At 51.3% G+C, this 18948-nt stretch overlaps 1 protein-coding gene across 1 annotated transcript in view; it reads right to left on the bottom strand.

Moving 5' to 3' along the window:
- Positions 1 to 18948, bottom strand: part of LOC112993749 (deleted in malignant brain tumors 1 protein-like) — a 231267-nt gene that overhangs the window by 7084 nt on the left and 205235 nt on the right. Inside the window, exons 11-12 of the mRNA XM_064499562.1 lie at positions 2321 to 2629; positions 509 to 823 (exon numbers count right to left, since the gene is read on the bottom strand). Of these exons, the coding sequence (XP_064355632.1) occupies positions 509 to 823; positions 2321 to 2629 (624 nt within the window). The remainder of the gene's footprint in view (positions 1 to 508; positions 824 to 2320; positions 2630 to 18948) is intronic.

Below are 18948 nucleotides of genomic sequence, written 5' to 3'. Positions count from 1 at the left end.
CACAGATGCAAAGGCCGAGGTGACCCAGCCGCCACAGAGGTTTCCTTCTTCCTCCCATGTTGACCAATGCAGCTCCCCCCCAACACCTGGGACGTGCACTAGAAGATGAGCAGGGTACAAATGCAGGCAGATGCTCAGGACAGGCCCATGCAGCCTGGTGGAGGAGCGGGCATTTCTGGCAGCAGCTTGGGTGGGCCCAGAAGAAGGGCTGCTCCTAGCTCTACCCCGCATTACGACGGGGCCAGCACCCTTGGGCCCCTGATGCTCAGCTCCACATGATGCACAGCCAGCAAGGTCATGGCTACAGGGACTCTGCTAGGTACCACAATGGATTTGCAAATGGGCACCAGCTCCCTCTTGGACCCAACCCTTTGAACACCACACTTTCACAGCATGCCTGGCTGTGGGGTTCCCACAGGTCCAGAGGGCCAGAGACCCCCCCACAGTTGCCAGCCACCTTTCCCAGAGACCAGTATTATAATGGCAAATGGGGCAGGGAAGGAGGTACCTGCACACACCACACTGGAATCATTTCGGTGGCTACAGTGATGGACTCCCCATGGCTTGGCCCTGCATGCAGCCAGGGTAGCCTCTGTCCCTTGGCATTGCACCCCAGTCAGCCAGATAGTGCCAGATCCTTGCCCAAACTGCGCTGAGCCATTGGCTGAGATTGCAGCCCCGCAGCCCAGCTGCCAGCACACCACCTCCGCATCCGGCAGGTCCCAGGCATTGTCGCACACTGTCCCCCACTGATTGTTGTGCAGCAACTCCACTCTCCCGGCACACGGACCCGACCCGTTCACCAGTCGTAGCTGGGGTGGCTCTGAAACAAGGGAGCACAGACAGCCTGGAGTAGTGGGGGCATGGGGATAAGGGACATGAATACCGCTTAGCATGCTGGAGCTGCAATGTGAAGTGAGGGGACTTTGAGTGGTAGGAGAACACCCCCCCCCCCGCCTTTTCCCAGCCATTTCTGGCTGTGCCAGCCATGTCTCCAGCCAGAAGCCTTCCTGCCTGTCTGAGGCATGGGGCTGTTCCCATTCCCATGAGCCAGGATGAGAGGCGCCTGGCCAGCAAAGAGACCAGAAAAAATGTGTCCTGCACAGAGAGACACTCTCAGAGCTGTGCCCAGCTCATTCCTCATCTTTGGGGACCTGGGGACATGGCAGCACTAAGCTCAACCCCTACCATAGGTGAGAGCAAGGACAGCCCTGGGCAGAAGGAAGCTCTCCACATCACTTTCTGGTGACCCAGAAAACACTGGTCAGGAGAATGCTCTGCTTTAGTCTGAGATGGTATCTGTGGTTTGAGGAAATAGGGATTTCAGTGAAGAATTGCTTGGCTGGTGACTCAGGGGGGTGTGGAGGATACGCCACACAGATCGCAGTGCGTGGAGGATGCACCGTGAGAGTGGGCAGTGTATGGAGGATGTGCCACAGTGTAATCCATACTGAATGCACTGGAGAAGATGCATATGAAGGATGCATCAGAGAAAGGGCAGATGCATGAAGGATGTAGCAGAGGACAGTGCATGCAGCATATGGCAGAGGGCACATGCAAAAGGGACGCACAGCAGGCTCTACGGTATCCGCGATGAAGCAGGTGAGCTGATTCCTCCCAGAGGTGGTGGAGAGGAGTCCACATCAAGGCTCTTCCCTGCTGTCACAGAAATGCATCCGCTTCACCCCTTGTACTCCCCATCCTTGACTGTTTTGGTTGGGAGGGCCATGAGCACATAAGGCATCACCGGGGCTGCCAAGCAGCTGGTGGGAGTGGAGATCCCCAGGGCAGTCTGCTGGCACACCATGGTCCTACTTCATGGTTCTCATGCAATCATACACTTTCCTCCCAGACTGAGCCACCTAACCTCCACCAGCAATGACTGACCATCCCCAAATCTGCCAGCTGTTTGATGTTGACTTGACTCTTATCTATCTTTGGTCAAACCAACACTGCTATCTCATGGTCAGTCAGTATCTGATGTACTTTTACAATTTTGCTTGTGTTGCAGGAGCATTTCAGGAGCAAAAGCAGTGGTCAGTGAAGTCAGGCTAAGCTGTCAGATAGGTATGGCTTGCTTTGGAAGAGGGGTCAGCATTGCCTCTCCAAAACTGCCCACATTGTGTGTCTCTCTTGCATGTCCCTGCCCCCATGCAAGGTTACTCAGTGCTCGTGTAGCTGGTGAAATGCCACAGATGGCTTTACTGCATTTGCTGCTGTTTGCCTTAAAGCCCTACATCATGAGCAGATCAGCACAGCCTCGTCCGCCCCAACACCATGACCTCAACACTGCTGTGCATGTAATGAGAATGATGGTTACCTGCACACTTCACGGCAGCATCTTCCCTGTGGTGGCAGTCATTGACTTGCTGGGCGCTGCACTCCATCAGGGACCCCTCTGTCCCTGAACAGTGCACTGAACTGAGCCTAAAAGGGTTTGGTCTTTTCCCAGATGGAGCTGAACTTGAGGCCAGCAGGGCCATGCCACAACCCAGCTGCCGGCACACCACAGCAGCATCCAGGAGATCCCAGCCGTCATTGCACACCGTGCCCCACTGCTGCTCGACGAACACCTCTACCTGCCCTGCGCAGCGGCTGGAGCCATTCGCTAGTCGCAGCAGAGCTGGGTCTGGAAGGGAGAGAGGTGGGAACAGGTAAAGAGGAAAGCACTGTTCCCAGGTTACTGTGAGAAAGTGTGTAGAGAGCTGGGCTGAGTATCCTGGTCCTGTCTGGTTTTGCTCTGGCAGTCACTCAGATGGAGGAACAGGGATGAAGCTGCAAAATCCCCTCCCATAGTCCTCGCCTACATACACTGTGAGGATGGCTGCTGCCCTCCCCACCCCTACAACGTGGTGCAACAAGGCTGCTTGTGGCTGGGATGGATGGCGGCAGCTGCAGTACATCTGGAAACCGGGACAATCCATCAGCAGCAACAAAGCGGGGAACAGCCACCCTTTCTGGGGTGTTTGTGACTTGATTAGTCACGGTGGAACCAAAGGTTAGAGTTCAGCTCATAGGCTGAGACACTCAGGTTTAGGTGTGCACAGCGACAGGGTTATGGATCCATGTTCATACCTGCCCAGATACCCCTTGGGTATCTGAGACATTCATGTGCGTTTCAGCTCATTATAAGCTTGCATTTGGTCACTGAATCACTGTCAGACATCCCTGTGCAAATGTCACAGGGACCCTGGGGCACCTTGAACACTCCTGGACACCTGCACCTAGATGAATCCTGCTCCAAGCTCACAGGTAGACATGGGCATGGAGGGTGACATCTGCATTTAGATAATGTACATCCCACCTGAGGCTCTGGTAACTGACAGTTTGCAAGGGCTGTAAATGGTAAATAGTGCTAAATTTCCTAAGGGAACCCCTGGGTTCACCAGCAGACAGCTATTATTCACTCTGGTGCTGCAAGGTGGACATTGGATATACATATACACAGTGTATACTTTTAATACGCTAAATATGCATATATATGTGTGTGTGTGCATATATATATGCACACAGTATAGATGCATATATGCATATACTATACTAGGTAAACATGGTTCCATGCTACATATTTAATAGCAGTATTAAAATAAAAGGTATGTTGATAGTCCAAGTACTTGTTTAGCGTGATATTCTGATTCAGGCTTGCAGGGTCCTGTGAAGACACAGACACTGCCTTCCTGGGGGTCAGGGAAGCCGCCACTGCTTATTGGCTTACAGCCAGCTCTGGCAAAGGGATATGAGCAAGGCCAATTTGGGACAATGCACATGAGGCCGTAATGAGGGATTTCTGAGCACACAACACGAACATCTTTCCTGTGCCTTTGATGCTGGGTTCCTCAGCCTTTTAATGCTCTTTGGGAGGGAGTGGGAGTATCTCCTCTCACAGCATCACTGAATAATTGAGGCTGGAAATTAGCCCTGGTCACCTCTGTCCCAGCCCCCTCCTCAAAGCAGTTTCTGCTAGATCAGGTGTATCACAGATTTTTCCAGTTGAGGTTTGGATAATCCAAGGATGGCAATCCCACAGCGTCTCTGGGCCCCTGTTCCCATGTCTGACCACCCTCATAGAGGAAACATTCCTCCTGCTATCTAATGGGAATTTCTGTTCTTCCAACGTGTGCCTGTTGCCTCTCATCCTGTCACTGTGCACCTCTGAGGAGAGTCTCTCTCTCCCTTCTCTGCATCCTCCCATCAGGTAGCTGCAGATAGCAATAAGGTCTCTCTTCTCTTCCCCAAGCTGAACAAATCCAGCTCTCTCAACCTCTGCATATTTCATGTGCTCCAGGCCCCAGCCATCTTGATGGACTCTGCTGGACTCACCCTAGAATGTCAATGTCTTTCTTGCACTGGGGAGCTCCATATTGGTCAGAGTACTCTAGATGTAGTTTCAGAAGTGTCAAAGAGAGGGGAAGAACCCCTTCCCTTGACCTACAGGCTGCACTCCTGCTAATACAGCCCAGGATGCAGTTGGCCTTTGCTGAAAGGGCGCTCTGTTGCCTCCTGGTCAACTTGTTCACCAGGACTTCCAGCTCCTTTTCTGCAAAGCTGCTTTCTGTCTAGCTGCCTATCCAGCCTGTCCTATTGCACAGGGTTTTTGCATCCCAGGGGCAAGACTTTGCATCTGCCTTGGTTGAACTTCCTGAGGTTCCTCAGACCATTTCTCCAGGTTGTTGAGGTCCCTCTGCATCCCTGAGAGCCCTGCTCTCCAGCATACGGATTGCTCCCTCCAATTTGGTATCACCCACAAATTTGCTGAGAGTGCACTCTGCCCCAGGTCGTTAATAAAACATTAGACATCACTAGTAACCAGATGCCAGCTGGACTTCATACCCCTGACCAAAACCTTTTGAGACTGATGGTCCAGCCTTTTTTCCACCTCATCCACTTATCCAGTCTGCATGTTGACCACTTTGGCTATAAGGCTAGAACAGGAGATGATGAAAAAGGCCCTGCTAAATTCAAGGCACACAATGCCATCCACACAGCCAGTCAGCTCATCACAGAAGGCAATCACCATGGTCAGGCATGAATTGCCTTTGAAAGATTTCTGCTGGCCGTTCCCAGTGTCTTTCTGCTGGAAGCTGGAAATAGCTTCCAGGAGCTGTGTAATCTTCCCAGGGACTTAGGTGCTGCATAACATTCCCAGAGACTGAGGCGAGGCTGACCAGTGTGTAGTTCCCTCAATCCTCCTCATTACTCTCTTTGAAGATGGTGTTATTTCTGCTTTTTTACCACAGCCTTTCAAAGATGGTAGAGAACAGCCTCACAACGACATTGGCTGGGTTACCTCAGCATACTGACTGGTCCCATGGCCTGTCTCCATACAACATGAACCATTCAGTCCAACAGAGATGCTCAAGGCACCTGAACCTGCAGTTCCCACCACAGTCCCATGGCCCAACTGCCTACACAACACTTCTGCATCATATATATCCCCAGCTATTCTCACACTGCATTCTCCGCAGCTGCAAATGGGACACCTTGAGTCTTTTGCACATATATACTGCTTGTAGAAGTATATACCTTGCACTAGGCACAGCTGGAGACCACAGAGCAGTGGATCTAGTGCCCACTGTGCAACATGGCTTTGCACTGCTCTGCTTCAAATTGTCCAAATAAAAGGAATGTGGGACTGACTCAGAAACACCCTGTCTTTCCCTCCCTGGGAGGACCATCAAGTTCTGCCTGATGCCAAACTGCTGCATTTGAATTGGATGGCATTGCTTTTTCCTGGTTTCTCCTCTGGACATCAGCTTATCTACAAACTTGAGGAATGCATCATACCCACCCTTGGCATTGCTGCAAGGTGGAGATGAGCCCTAAGGGTGGAGCTGCCTTGCTGCTGTACTTCACCAAGTCATCCCGTTGGTTCCAGTGGAAACTACCCTTTGCGTATAGCAAATCAAATTCTATTGATAAATTGCAGAGAGGGAAGGTAGAGTTTCTAAATCAAATGAGATTCTCACATGGTCTCTTGAAAACTTCAAGGATTCATAGATAACAGTTGATATACCTCCTTTACGGTTTCCACTGTTTTCACCACAGGGCTCCTGGCTCAGCTGGACATGCCCCTTCCTTTGGGATGACATTTGGCTAAGATCTCCACTCATGTTCTGCCTCCATCTCTGCTTCCCCTGATGTCTTCCAGCTAAGGATTGCACTTAAACCAGTCTTCTCCATTTTAAACACCTTGCAGGAAACTGTGACCAAGGAGCCATTCACTGTGACGGTACAAATCGTACTGGAATCTCCCAGTACTGGGTTCCTCTCCCAGTGCAATGCCATGGAGCAAAACTGCATTCATCACAAGGGCTTTCAGTCTTGGCCCCTGAGGTGTAGCAGGGACAGGGAAAATGTCACACTCTGTTCAGTACACATCCATAAGGGGGCCGTGGCCTCTCCCAAAGGCATCCCCTAGCTCTGGCCTTCATGCAGAGGAGCTGGTGGGAAGTGTCTTGCAGGAAGAAATGCATCTCAAAGGCCAGTCATGGGGAGGTCAGGTTTGTCACCTTCATGCCCCAGGGAGTCCTTTCATCTCTCCCTGCATGGGTCCAGCTGGGCTGGCATAGCCATGCATGTACAGCGGTGTTTGGACACTGGGGATACCTGCCCTGAGCTGTACCTGGGGTCCTGCCTCCTGAGGATCTGCTCCTCCAGCCACAGCTGCAGCCAAATGCAGGTTCTGAGCTCCTGGACAGGTGCCTGATTCCCCTCCACTGTGCATGGGGTGGAGTGTGCAGGAACAGCCTGGATCCTGCCCCTAACTACCCCACGCAGGGTGCAGAATGCACCCATCCCTTCTTGTCCAGGGCCCCCAAACATGCCCCTAGCTAGGGACTACCCCCTGAGAGGGCACAGCCCTATCCCATACTGCAAGAGTGGAAGGGATAGTGAGAAGTGGCAGAGGGAGCTGGGCTGGTTTAGCCTGGCTAAGAGGAGGCAAAGGGCCACTCCAGAACAGCCCGTGACTGCAAGAAGGGCAATTACAAAGATTATGAAGTCAGATGTGTCCTGTGGTGCCAGGTGATATAACAAGGGACAGTGGCCATGAATAGCAGCTAGGGGGAGATCAGGTTGGCGAATGAGGAACTTCCCCAGGAGGATGATGCAGCCCTGGGATAAGTCCCCAGAGAGGTCATGAGGTCTCCATCCTTGGTAGTGGCTAAGGTTTGATTGGGTGAAGCCACAGCCACCCTGTCCTAGTGCTGTATGTAGTCCTGCTGCGAGTGGGAGGTTGGATAGTAGATCCCCAAGGTCCCCTCCTACCAGCCCTAGAGCTGGAGGGTGAAGCAGTGACTGGACCCAAATTTGGACCTGAACTACACTTAGCAAGATTACATGAGCTTTGTCCTGCTCTCCTCACTCAGTAAATGTGGTAACTGCAGCCTGCACAGTGATTCACATATCATCTCTATTATGTACCACTCACCACGGTTAATACTGACCTGCCACCAGCACTCCAGGGAAGGAAGCTGCAAGAAAGGAAATGCAGGCTGTAAGTCTCTGTCCCTAGAGCTCGGTAAAGTCTGGACGCTGGGCATTAACTCACTCACAAATTATCCAGTAAGAGGTAGAGCAGGGCAAGCTACTTTGTGACCCTGGCTGCAGTGGATTTGGGACTGAATTGCATTTTCAGGCTATCCCGGGCTGTAGAGATGCTATTACTAGCTTTCTAGATGGAAAGGATACAGCAGCTTCCATTTACAGCCCCAAAAGGAGTAGTTGCTTCTCCCCTTTGCATTCATTTGTGTGTGGAAAAACATGTACATATGCACATTACTTAAAGGCTTGTTCTGCATTTTTTTTTCAGGTCATGTTCGACGATTTCATGAATGCTTGTTGTCTGTTAGCCACAGTTGAGAGAACTCCAGACTAGGTGCTTTGTTGACATGTTTTGCAAACCCATTCATTAATGTCTTGAGAATCAGGGATATACAGAAACTAGCTGAGAAAAGGTGGTGGAGAGAGAGGTTCCCTTTGGCTAGGAAATACAGGTAAATAGGACTTGCTAATAATGGGGAAACCATCCAAAATACAAACAAAAACCTTGCTGCAAATCACATGGTATTGCATCACACAAGCAAATAACCAAAGTCTTGTGCAAGGGTCTGGATATTCAGCAATCTTTCTTTCTAGGGATTTTTGGGTAGAAAAAGTATGAATCATTTATAGATGAAGAAACTTTAATGGAGATGTATAAGCATGTAGCAGTTCATACACAAATGAGGCATCTAAATTCCCAAGATAATTTATGGAAAGTTAGATTGCAAACTCATCTGACCACGCATGGGTATCTAGACAGAATCTAAACACCAGGGACTGTTGGGTGTGACACAGGAAAGAGGAGTGACTTGTGCCTTTCTGGGTTGGTATCTGGACACCAGCTGAACACAGCCCTGAATCCAGCCACAAATATCCTTGCAACTAGCAGTGAGTGCAATTGGATGGCTCAGTCCAGGCACATGGGAACGATGTCCTGGATTACTAGACCCCTGTGCCATAGACTACTGCGGAGGTAGCAGTGTCCCTGGGTAGAAGGGCCTTAAGATCCATTGTGGCATGGGCAGCTCTGGTTGCCCCATTCCCCACCAAGACTGTTCTGGAATTAATGACAGGTTTCAAGGATATATGTTTAGTTGGGGCCTCTGCATTTGCTCTCTGAAATATCAGCATATTGACGTTATCCAGCCCTCAGGGATTTTCCCCTTAAAAACACTGTTAATATTATTTAGGAATTAATTTAGGAATTTGCATAATCTTAGAAATGATAGGACAAGGCTAACAGCTGCCTGTTCATAGTCCTGTGGCCTTAGAGGGACCACGGTGTGCCCCGGAGGCCCTGAAGGGGACACATTTTGTTGCTGTAGGGAAAGCTGAAAGACAGGGAAAAAATCCACTCACCCCAGAGCCCTGCCAAGAGGACAAGGGTCCTTGTGATTCTGCGTCCAGCATAGTTAGCCAGGTAGCCCCTGCAGCTATCGCAGACCCTGTAGGGGAACAGGATATATGGCAAATCTCTCCTTGCACTGACCCCATCCCTTCATCTGCTTGTCCTTTGGCATCCCTGAGATTGAGCCTCCCTTGCTGGACTCCTGCAGCAATCCCTTCCCAGGTGCTCCTCACTGCAATGATGTTTCAGAGATGCAGAAACAAATCTCTCTGGTGCCTTATTAATTATACCACAAAGAAAGTAACATGGCTCTGATGAGTCAGACGTCTCCATGTCCTGGGACAGGAAGGCATGGGGAGGAGTAACCCCCAGGACCATTTACAGAGGACACTGAAAGGGACTGCAGAGACAGGCTGGAAAGAGAACAGCAGCACAGATTTACCCAAAGGGTAAGTTTAAAACCATGCAGCTTTTGCATAGACTAAAGTCAAGTCAAATAAATGTTGCCCTGATACTGGTAGCCATGCACTCACACAGGCTTTGTGACTCCAGCAAAGTCTACTGCTCATGTTTATTCAGCCTTGTGTGTTTGGAGGAAGCAGCAGTGGAGGCCAGGCAGGAAACCATGGGATGTCTCGAATGACCCTGGACACCCATGTTATAAACTGGACTGCACTCCTGATCTCCTCTGGCTACAATGGGAGCTGAGTTATCCTTCTTACAGGGAGACCCTACACGTACACTCCCAGATATCTTAGCTCTCTGTCTACTACGGACCAAGTTCCCAGTCCTCATTATTGTAAAGAAAAGACAGAAAACATGAGTGAGGTTCTGGGGCTATAGCAGCAGAGTGCTAAGGATATCCAAAAAGCCAATAAAATGTCAGTTGTAGTAGGAAAAGAATAAAGACCTGGTTTCTGCCACTGTATAACCCCAGGGTGCAGCCACAATTTGAAAACAGCATTCTGGTCTGGTCTTGTCTCAAAAAGGATACAGCACTTCTGGAAATGGTACAGAAGACAAAAACGTAGGTCTACACAAGGAACAACTAAGTAAGCTAGGATTTTGTAGTTTAGAAAAGAGCTGACTGAGGATTATGGCAGAGGACATCATGGGCATCCTTGAAGGATTAGGTAGGAACGGGATGTCCATTCTTCCAGCACAAGAACCAGGGCTGCCAGACTTCGCAAGTAGCAATCAAAGGAAGAGAAAGAGGCAGCCCTTTGCACTTCGGTTTGTTGAGCTGTGGGGCTCTTCATTCCAAGATGTGGAGGATGCTAAAAGCTCACATGAGTCTGAAGGGAGATGAAAAGAGTTCATGGAGCAGAAACCTATGTAGAATGCACTCCTGCATCAGGAAGACCCTGATAGTTGGAGGCTGGAAGAGCATCTGGGGGGAGTTTCATACATGCTTTCTTCGCATTTATACTCTTCCCTAGGCATTGGGTTTGGGTCATTGACAGTGGTTGGATATGGGTCTAGAGACCACTGAGGACAATTTATCTGATGTTCCCATTATAGCCACTGGAGAGAAAGAGGCTTTTTAAGAGGACAGTTAATTTCTTCCTAAATGTTAGGTCAGATGAGCATTTCAGACCCTGCAGAAGAAAGCTGGAGAGAGGAACGTACTCTGCCCTGAGCACTTGGATAACTCTTCTAATTCCTGTCCCCCTCCAGGGCCTGATCTTTAGCCTTCCCATGTTTTTTCAGGGTACAACGCCAGCAGCATGGAGCTGTTTTGAGGCAGAGGGGAAAAGTGCTGCAAGAGTTAATGGAAAGGGTGGGGATGGGAGAGGGGAAGCAGAGCAGAGGGACAGAGCCTGAAGCACAGAGTTATGGTAGGACTGGCAAGGAGCCTGCAGCCAGTGGATGCAGGCAGTAAACAAAGTTGGGGAGGGAGTGGGGACCGGACAGTGGAGCTCTTTACCTGGGGTGCTGGAGGGTCATCTCTGAACTGCTGATCATCCGCACTCCTGTGCACGACTGACCTCAGCCAAGTCCAACAGGCAGTCGATGCTCACTCCCTGGGTGCTTTGCTCTGGGGTGGTCCCCGGGGACACCAGGCAGATGGAGGGAGTGGCTGTGACACCGAGGAAGAATGAAGGCACAGATGGGGGGTGGCAGCATGTAAATGAGAGCCGGGGTAGCTGCCTTGCGCCAATGCAGAGCCACAAAGCGATGCTGGACTTTTGTCGGCTCCTCCCTGCTCTTCTGAGGTCAGGAAACGGCTGCTCCCAACTGGGGACGGAAAACCTGGTCCCACAGGGAAGTGGGTTCCTGGCAAAGATTTGGCTGGAGGATTTGATCCTGGTCCTCTGTGCTGTGGTCTGTGACAGGCATTTATGTCCTCACACTGTGGAGAGAGAGGTGTTTGGGACCATGTGGGTCATGCATTGTGTTCCCACAGTGAGTCACTTCCTGTACTCGTTGGGGGTGGTGGACAGCCACTGCTACCATCTGTTCATCCATCCTCATGTATCCTGGGCTCTCTCCTCTCTTATAAGTCACCCAAAGAAGAGGGCAGCTTTGAGACAGCAGATCTGCAATGCTGGGTCTCCTTGCTCTTGGAGTGACCATGCAACTACCCATCCTTGTTCCTTGCATCAGATAATTTTGCCCATCTGCTTCACATCGCACCTGATGTCCACAGGGTCCAGTCTTGCAACGCCCAAGGTGAAGTTTGTTTTGCCTCAGCATCCAAGTCCTTGCCAGTTCAGCACATGGATAATACGTGTGGTGATGAACTGGGCTCTGCATACAGCCAAAATGGGGTGAACAGGCATATCTGCATTGCGGTGGCTGCATATTTGGTCTTGTATGTGGCTTGTTATGCATCCCTTGCACCACTAAATAATCTGTGCTGGTGTTTGGAGTGTGCAGGTCTTTGGTATTAGAAAGAGTCTGGGATGCTGTTTGCTTTCTGGCTCTTGGCCAGACTCCAGTGTATTTTTGAGGAGTGTCGGTTCCTCTGTTGTTCCACAGGAAAACACTAAAAGGAAGCAAAACAAAACTGAAAGAGCTCTCGGTGGTCACACTTGGCATGGGAAGCCTTTTGCTTTACTGGCAGCTGATAAAGATCTCTAAGAGGGATGATGTCCTTTTTCAGGAGACAGGTGATCCAGTTCCCAGCATCTCTCTGCTTCTTTGGTGCAGGGAAGAAGTACGAGTCAGCCCATCTGCAGAAGGAGCTGCATGCATGATGAGATGAAGTTGCCTGTTCCCTGTATTCCTCCCAGACCCAGACTCTATTCTGTTCTGGCCTGCAGGGTGGGTGTCTGTAGTGGATGTTTGCAGCTTTATGACTTTCCCTTCCAGGCATCTTATTGCCCCATTGCTTTCTTGGCTCCACCTTGGGGAAACAAGGCATTAAGGTAGGCAGAAGAGGGCAAAGAAATCACTGTGTGGGTGGGAAAAAAGGGAAGAGGCGCAGAGTAAGGCTTGATATTACTGAGGTGGAGGGAGGCAGATATCTGGGAACAGTGAGTCCTGGAGGTGAGGGGGCCAGAACTGGGGAGCCAGATGAAAATTTGGGAAGATAATGGAAAAGCTGGGGTCTAAAGGTTGCATCATACTGTTTGAAACTAATGAACTGGAGGAGAAGACAAGCAGAGACCCCCTGACAGTGAGTGCCAGCCAGACTCAAAGGTGTTGGAGCTATCTAGATGTATCAGGGGTCAAATGTAGGACTCAAAACCAGTAGGTGATGAATCTTCCTGATCTTGACCATCACATGGGCCAAGAGACCAACAGTACCCCATTCCTGCCCTCCAAGGCATCTCTGCTGCTTGTACATGGAGGATCTCAGCTTACTTCACCGTATAGGAGTCTCTCTGGATGTGCACAAGGCTCTACCCTAACCCCTTCTCTGGGGGAAGGTGAAGACCCCTGCAGAGGCCTAGTGCAACTCAGAAGCTTATCCTGGAGCCTGGCAGGGATGGTAGGAGCTTGGTAGGGATGGTGGAGAGCAAGGCAGGCTGGGACCCAAGTCTGGACTTCACTTTCATTAGATACTCAAAATCTGCCTAGACAGGTCCTTGTGCAATGTGATCTAAGGTGGAAGTCAGCCTTTAGACAGGCCTTGGGGTACTCACCTGGCCTCTAAGTGCTGCTGCAAAAGTCATGGGTCTCCAGTAGGTCTTGTATTGTATCTGCCAGCCCCATGTGGGTGTTAGACACTCAAGGGCAGCCCACATGGCACTAGGTGTGTATGTAGCTAAATTGCACCATGAAGGTGTTGAAGGGGTTTTTAGGAGGTGCTGGAAACTCCAGGGATGGATACTAGAGGCTATGTGGCAGAAAACATGGCCATGCAAGACAACACAACAGACCATATGCTTTGGGGGCTGGTGGGGTGGGAGAGAGAGGACCCCTTTCCATGGCTGGACCATGAATGCTCCTGCTATTACAGTGCAGATTTGCTGCTGCCAAGCCTCACTCTTTTTTCTCCTGCTTCCTTTATGTGATCTCCCCTTTCTCCTTGTAGGCACCCACCCTCCCATCCTGCAGTGGGTCTCAGTGCCTGTTCCTTTCACGGGAAAGATGCAGGTGGGAGACATCCCTCGTGGTAGCACAGGAGAAGAGATAGTGAGGAAGGGCCACATGTAAGCCAGGGCACAAACATTTGGGCAGCTATTTCAGTTTGCGGAGAAAAAAGCACCCTGTTTTCTCCACCTGCGCTGAACACGGGGAAAGGATGAGAAGGGATGTGCAGAGGTCTGCAGGAGGCTGGAAAGGGCTGAGCTAGAGTAGTCATGACTTGCATACAGATGTGGAGCAAGGAAACTGGGAGCAGCATGATGAGACAGAACAAGGGAGGTGAGGATGGGTTTCCCCTTGTGAATGTTGATGGTTTAAGCATTGGTGGTAGTTGTGGCCCGTGAGGGCAGCGCCACCTCTACGGTGGCCCTGAGCACTGGCATGCCACATGGATGGTGGGGATGTGGGGTGCTGGTGACCATGGCATTGAGGTGCCTCCTCACCGGCACCCTCAGCATCCAGGAAGCAGAGACCCCACGAGCCTGGGGAAGAGGCGCCCAGGAGCAGCAGGAGATGGGATAAGGCCGATCCCTTTCCTGGCCATTGTCGGGGACGGGATACTGGGCAGGGTGGACGTCTGCTCTTATCCTGCCTTTGTTTACATTGCCTGGGTGTGTCAATGAAATATCCTAATGACATGAAGCAGAGGGCCTCCACAGGCTCAGGATAGCGCTGGAGGAGATGGGGTAGTGGCAGAACCTGAGGTCACAGGGAGGGGATGACATTCATGGCCAACCCATGGGAATATGCAAGAGGCATGGTGCTATCAGCCCTGCCTGTGCTCCTGCAGCAGGGATGGAGACGCTCTTGGACAGCATCAGGTGTAGAGTTGCCATCATGTTCCTCTAGCACTCACAACTGACCCATGACCCTTGCAGGTGTCACAGATGCAGAGCTGCAGCAGGTCCAGTGTCCTGGACTTTAGAGGGTCTGATGGCACAGAGCTCAGCCTGCAGGGAGTGAGGCAGGGAGCAGCGTGGGGATATACAGCTGCTGGGTGAATGCACAGCACACCATTGGAAACTTGTGCTGGGAAGGGGCTTGCTGTCCTATTGAAGTCCTGGGGATCCAGAGACAGTGCCCTTTGTGTCAGGGGACTACCAGAAGCCACACAATGGCTTTTCACCCTCTGCTCTTTGAAGGCAGGAGCTAGTTTCATCCTGCCAGAGGGAAAAATTCTCTGCAGTAGAAACCCCAGATGTTATGCTGATGTAAAATGTAGTGTCTGTCCCATCTGTCCATGTGTGCTTATGACTGGTGTCTACATCTAGCAAAACCCTACATCATGCAAACAGCCTTCTCTCTTCTGTTTTCCTCATTAGTATCTCCTTCTTGGCTTTCCACTCGCTCAAAGACTTCCTGACAGCTGCAGACTGAAAGCCTTTGATGGGGTGCTATAGGACGCTCTGCAGAATGTGGGCTGGCAGCACCTCTTTTCCATTCCCCACAGCCTGTTCCGCTGCCCCTTCATCCTCCCTGCAGTTGTGCAGGCACAGAGACTTGGACGGTCCCGCTATGAGCTGGAGCTGGCAGAGAAACAGATTGGCAGAAATGTTGTTTCTGTTTAGACCGGCCTGTTCCTTCCTCTGGTTCAGCATAGGTATTTGTGCCAATGAAACAGGGATGACTCTTGAAAAACAAAGGTGACCGGGTAGGGATGGAAGCAGCACCACCCTAGCCTGGCATGGCCAGTGAAATGGCATACCAAGCCCAGCAGGAGCATTAATTTGTTCTACCAAAGCACAAAGCACAGGCAACTGTGGACATGCCTGAGAGGGAGCACGTAATCACCAGTGATTCTTCACTTCTGAGTGAGGCAAACCGTTGCCTTGAAACACACCATGAGCACAGAAACACCAACAAAACATCTTAGCCCATGCTCCACCCTAGTGCTCAAGTTTCCAGAGTCCTTTTTCACAGTGCAGGTGGCAGGCAGGTGTGATGGTGGGCTTGGTGTGGAGGCATGAGTCAGAGCAGCTGCAATGGGAGCTATGTGGCAGGGAGCAGGACCAGGATGGGTGATGGCACCCAGATGGGGGTACAGACCCTAAGGACCACAGGACTCTTTAGAGAGTGCCATACAAAGTCAGAAGACACCAGGTAATATCCATTCCTGAAGTTTGAGGAATGTTGTACATGAAATAATGGGCCTGGGAGGTTTCTGATTTTGCTTCACCTGTCCCCACCTTATATCTTTAAGCACATTGCAGTGACCTGGTGCAGTGAGACCAGTATGGATGCTGAGGGGCCACAGCAGCCTGGGATCCCACCAGCATGCAAGTCAGGACTTTGGAAGTGCTGGCAGGGACCTTGGGGAAGGGGAAGTTTTCAGTGTGACCAGTTTGTAAGCACCCTATCTGCCCAAAAGATGGATGTGAAGCGTGCTGACAGGGACAGCGCAGGGGAGTCCTAACTGAAGTGGACTGGGATGGGGCTACAGCTCATCAGGGTTTTTGTGCAGGTGCAAGCAGTGCTAGATTACACCAAGTTCTGCCTGGAAATAAGGGCGAACGGGAGGCTGCAGAGGGGCAGATTCATGCAGCTAAAGATAAGACCTGAGCAGTTAGGAGATCTGCAAAAGTTTGATGACTTTGCAAACACAGTTTTCCTTGGAGCCTAGGTGGGTCTCAAATGGCAGGGTGCTGGGAGTCTGGGCACTGTTGTGGTGCCACAAAGTGTCACTACAAAATGCTGCTGTGCCAGGGCATAAATCCCTGCATGCTGTTCTTTTGATCCTATTTGGAAACTGCAGTTCTCTGTGATCCTGTATGGAGACTGGGCAGGGCCAGAGAAAGGTATCAAAGATGGTGCAAGGTATGCAGTGGGTTTTCCTTGATGAACAGTCATGTAAAAGAGATGGTTGAGGAGTCACAGGTTTATAAAATCCAGAAGATTTTCATGGGAAAAAGGGAGCACGATTATTTCATGGTTGCTCATAACGTACATACCAGAAGAGGGACTGAATGCAGTTATCTGGTAGAAGGCTTTAAAGGAGAATGAGGAAGGTCTTTTTAAATTGTATGTGAGTAAACAGTGCAACTCATTGTTATTGACTGGTGGATGTGAACAGGGGAAACAAGTCCAAAGGGATTAGGGAAGTTCAAATCTCCCCTTTGGCTTAGTCTACTCTGTGGCTGCTAAAGAAACACCAGCAGGGTGAAGAGAGTACAAAAAGTGGTGACATTTTTTGAGATGAGAGAAAAACAGGTATGGATAAAAAAACCCATCCTGCCACGTTGGCAGGTAGATTTTTTTTCTAAACATTTACACTTCTGTTATCTGCTAGGGCTTAGCCAGAGTGACCTACACTTACACCTCTCCTATTTCAGTACCCAATGGATTGCTGCTAGCCAACTTTTTACAAATCCTTGCTAGGTCTCTTTCAGGCTAGGCTGGAAAGCATCAGCTGAGTGGAAGTGGATCACTTGCAGTGGCACAGCTGGCTGATAACAAAATCTGAGCTTGCCCTCTGTGGTTTCCTGATGTCCAACAGCTTTTAAGGCAGCTGACTGCTGTACTGTATTTCTGCTTCGGTGCAGGGAAGAGACTAAGCCCTGGAAGGTGACGGACTGCCCTGGGGGCGGGGGAAACTGCATGGGGATGAGAAGGTAGCAAGAGTGTGGGTGCAGAGTGTGTCCAGGCAAAAGGAAGTGAAGAAAAAGCTCCCAGGATAGGCAGGGAGGAGCAGGACTATTGAACTGAAGCGGTGGAGAAAACATGTTATTTCCAGGAAGAGCCAGCCCCGGTGCAGCTGTGGGCAGCTCATGAGCAGCAAAGCATGGAGGGCAACAGCTCCCTGCAAACATGCGGGTGCTCAAGACGGCCCCACACCCAGGAGTGGTCGTGGGGTCTGTGCTGAGACCCCGGAGCAGCAGACGGGCTGCAGGGCTGCTGGTGCAGGGAGCACGGCAGGGAGAGGAGGCAGGCGGAGAAGAGCCTGCTCCCCCAGCCTGGCGGCAGCCAGACCTCCGCCCTGCGAGATGTTCCCGGGGGGGCGGAGCAGGGGCTGCCCGGGCGGGAGGAATGCGGGGCATCGCTAGCACGACTGAGAAATCCCTTGACTTCCCAGAAGTCAGCTGCCTTGGAGCCGTGTGCCTGGAGCGCAGGGCTGGCTGCAGCGCCGGGGCAGGGCTGAGCCATGGGAGCAGGAACCTTTCTCCTCCCATTTGCACGGAGCCAGCTGCACCTTGCACCATCCCCATCTCTCCCCCCACCCCCCCCGGGGCAGGGTGCACATCCCAGGGACAAGGGACAGCCTGGATCAGCCTCGTCTTCCGAGTCACCCACCCTCTGCAGCGGGACACACTTCTCCGTACCACTCAGGGCAGCACGCGCAGCACCGGCCCTTCCTTCCCTGGCACAGGGCTCGATCCCCACCACCCCCGCACCAGCAAGGCTAACTTCACCCTTGGGCCCAGGAGGAAACAGTGGTGGGCAAATTACTACCACAGGCTCCCTTGCAGTGGGCACTCCCTGCCCCGCTCACATCTATTTCCCCTTCCCACGGACATGGCTGTGGATTTGGTCCCTACGCAGTCAGGGTCTCCGCGACGTCCCACTCCCACATGCACCTTTTCATATTTCCTCCCCCAGTCTTCCATCCTGGACATTACCTGGCCCATCCTCAGCTATGCCTCCCCACAGCAATGCAGAAAGCACTTTTGTCTTCACTTCCCTTCTCAACCTCTCTTTTGCTTTCCAATGAGGCTTGGGGGAGGAATGAAAAGCTCTGCTTCAACAGCAGCACGTTTTGCCACCATGGGCAGCTAAAATCATCAGACAAATGCAAGCATGGGAATGCTCTTCCTCAAAATGATTGGAACTGTGACCCTGCAGGGTAGCAAAGCACTTTGGATATGACCATGCTGTGAGTAACAGGCAGTGATATCTTTCATAATGAGATTTGTTCCAGGCCCCTCCCTCACCCCTAGCTGAAGACCTCTCCTCCACAGACTGCTGTGTGCTGGATTCTGGATGTGGAGTCAGGAGAAGGTGGGGGCTTTGCAATGCAAATGCAGCTGCAATGCAGCATTTCCCCCATCCAGTTCTTCCCTACGTACACATGTACACATGCATGCAGAAACACATACCTCCAAAAACACGCTCTTGTGACTTCGCCATGTCCTGAGATATTGGAGCCTAGGTGACTCAGCCGGACAGGATCAAAGCAGGTGCTTGAATCACAAACAGCTGAACTCCTGGGGCAAAGGGGTTGCAGGGACAGATACAGAGATGTTTAGTGAGATCCCCAACAGTGCTGCCAAAGAAATGCTCATGCAGGAAGCTGGCAGTGGCAAGAGACGGCAGAGAGGGTACACTGCAGGAGATGAGGAGGTGCAGGGCTTTGTAGCTGAAGCCTCTGAGGGTCATAGTCCTGCTATTGCTGATCTTTCCAGTACCCAGAAAGACACTGACATCTCTCACCAGGCTCTTGGTGCTCATGTCCATGGTGCCTGGACAGCTGGAGCTGCTGGAGCTGTGATGACTTGATTTCCCTCCTGCCCACATAGAGCCTGTGCTGC

Source organism: Dromaius novaehollandiae, chromosome 31, assembly GCF_036370855.1.
Source record: "Dromaius novaehollandiae isolate bDroNov1 chromosome 31, bDroNov1.hap1, whole genome shotgun sequence".
In the NCBI taxonomy this organism is placed as follows: domain Eukaryota; kingdom Metazoa; phylum Chordata; class Aves; order Casuariiformes; family Dromaiidae; genus Dromaius; species Dromaius novaehollandiae.
This window is presented reverse-complemented; position numbering and strand designations above follow the sequence as displayed.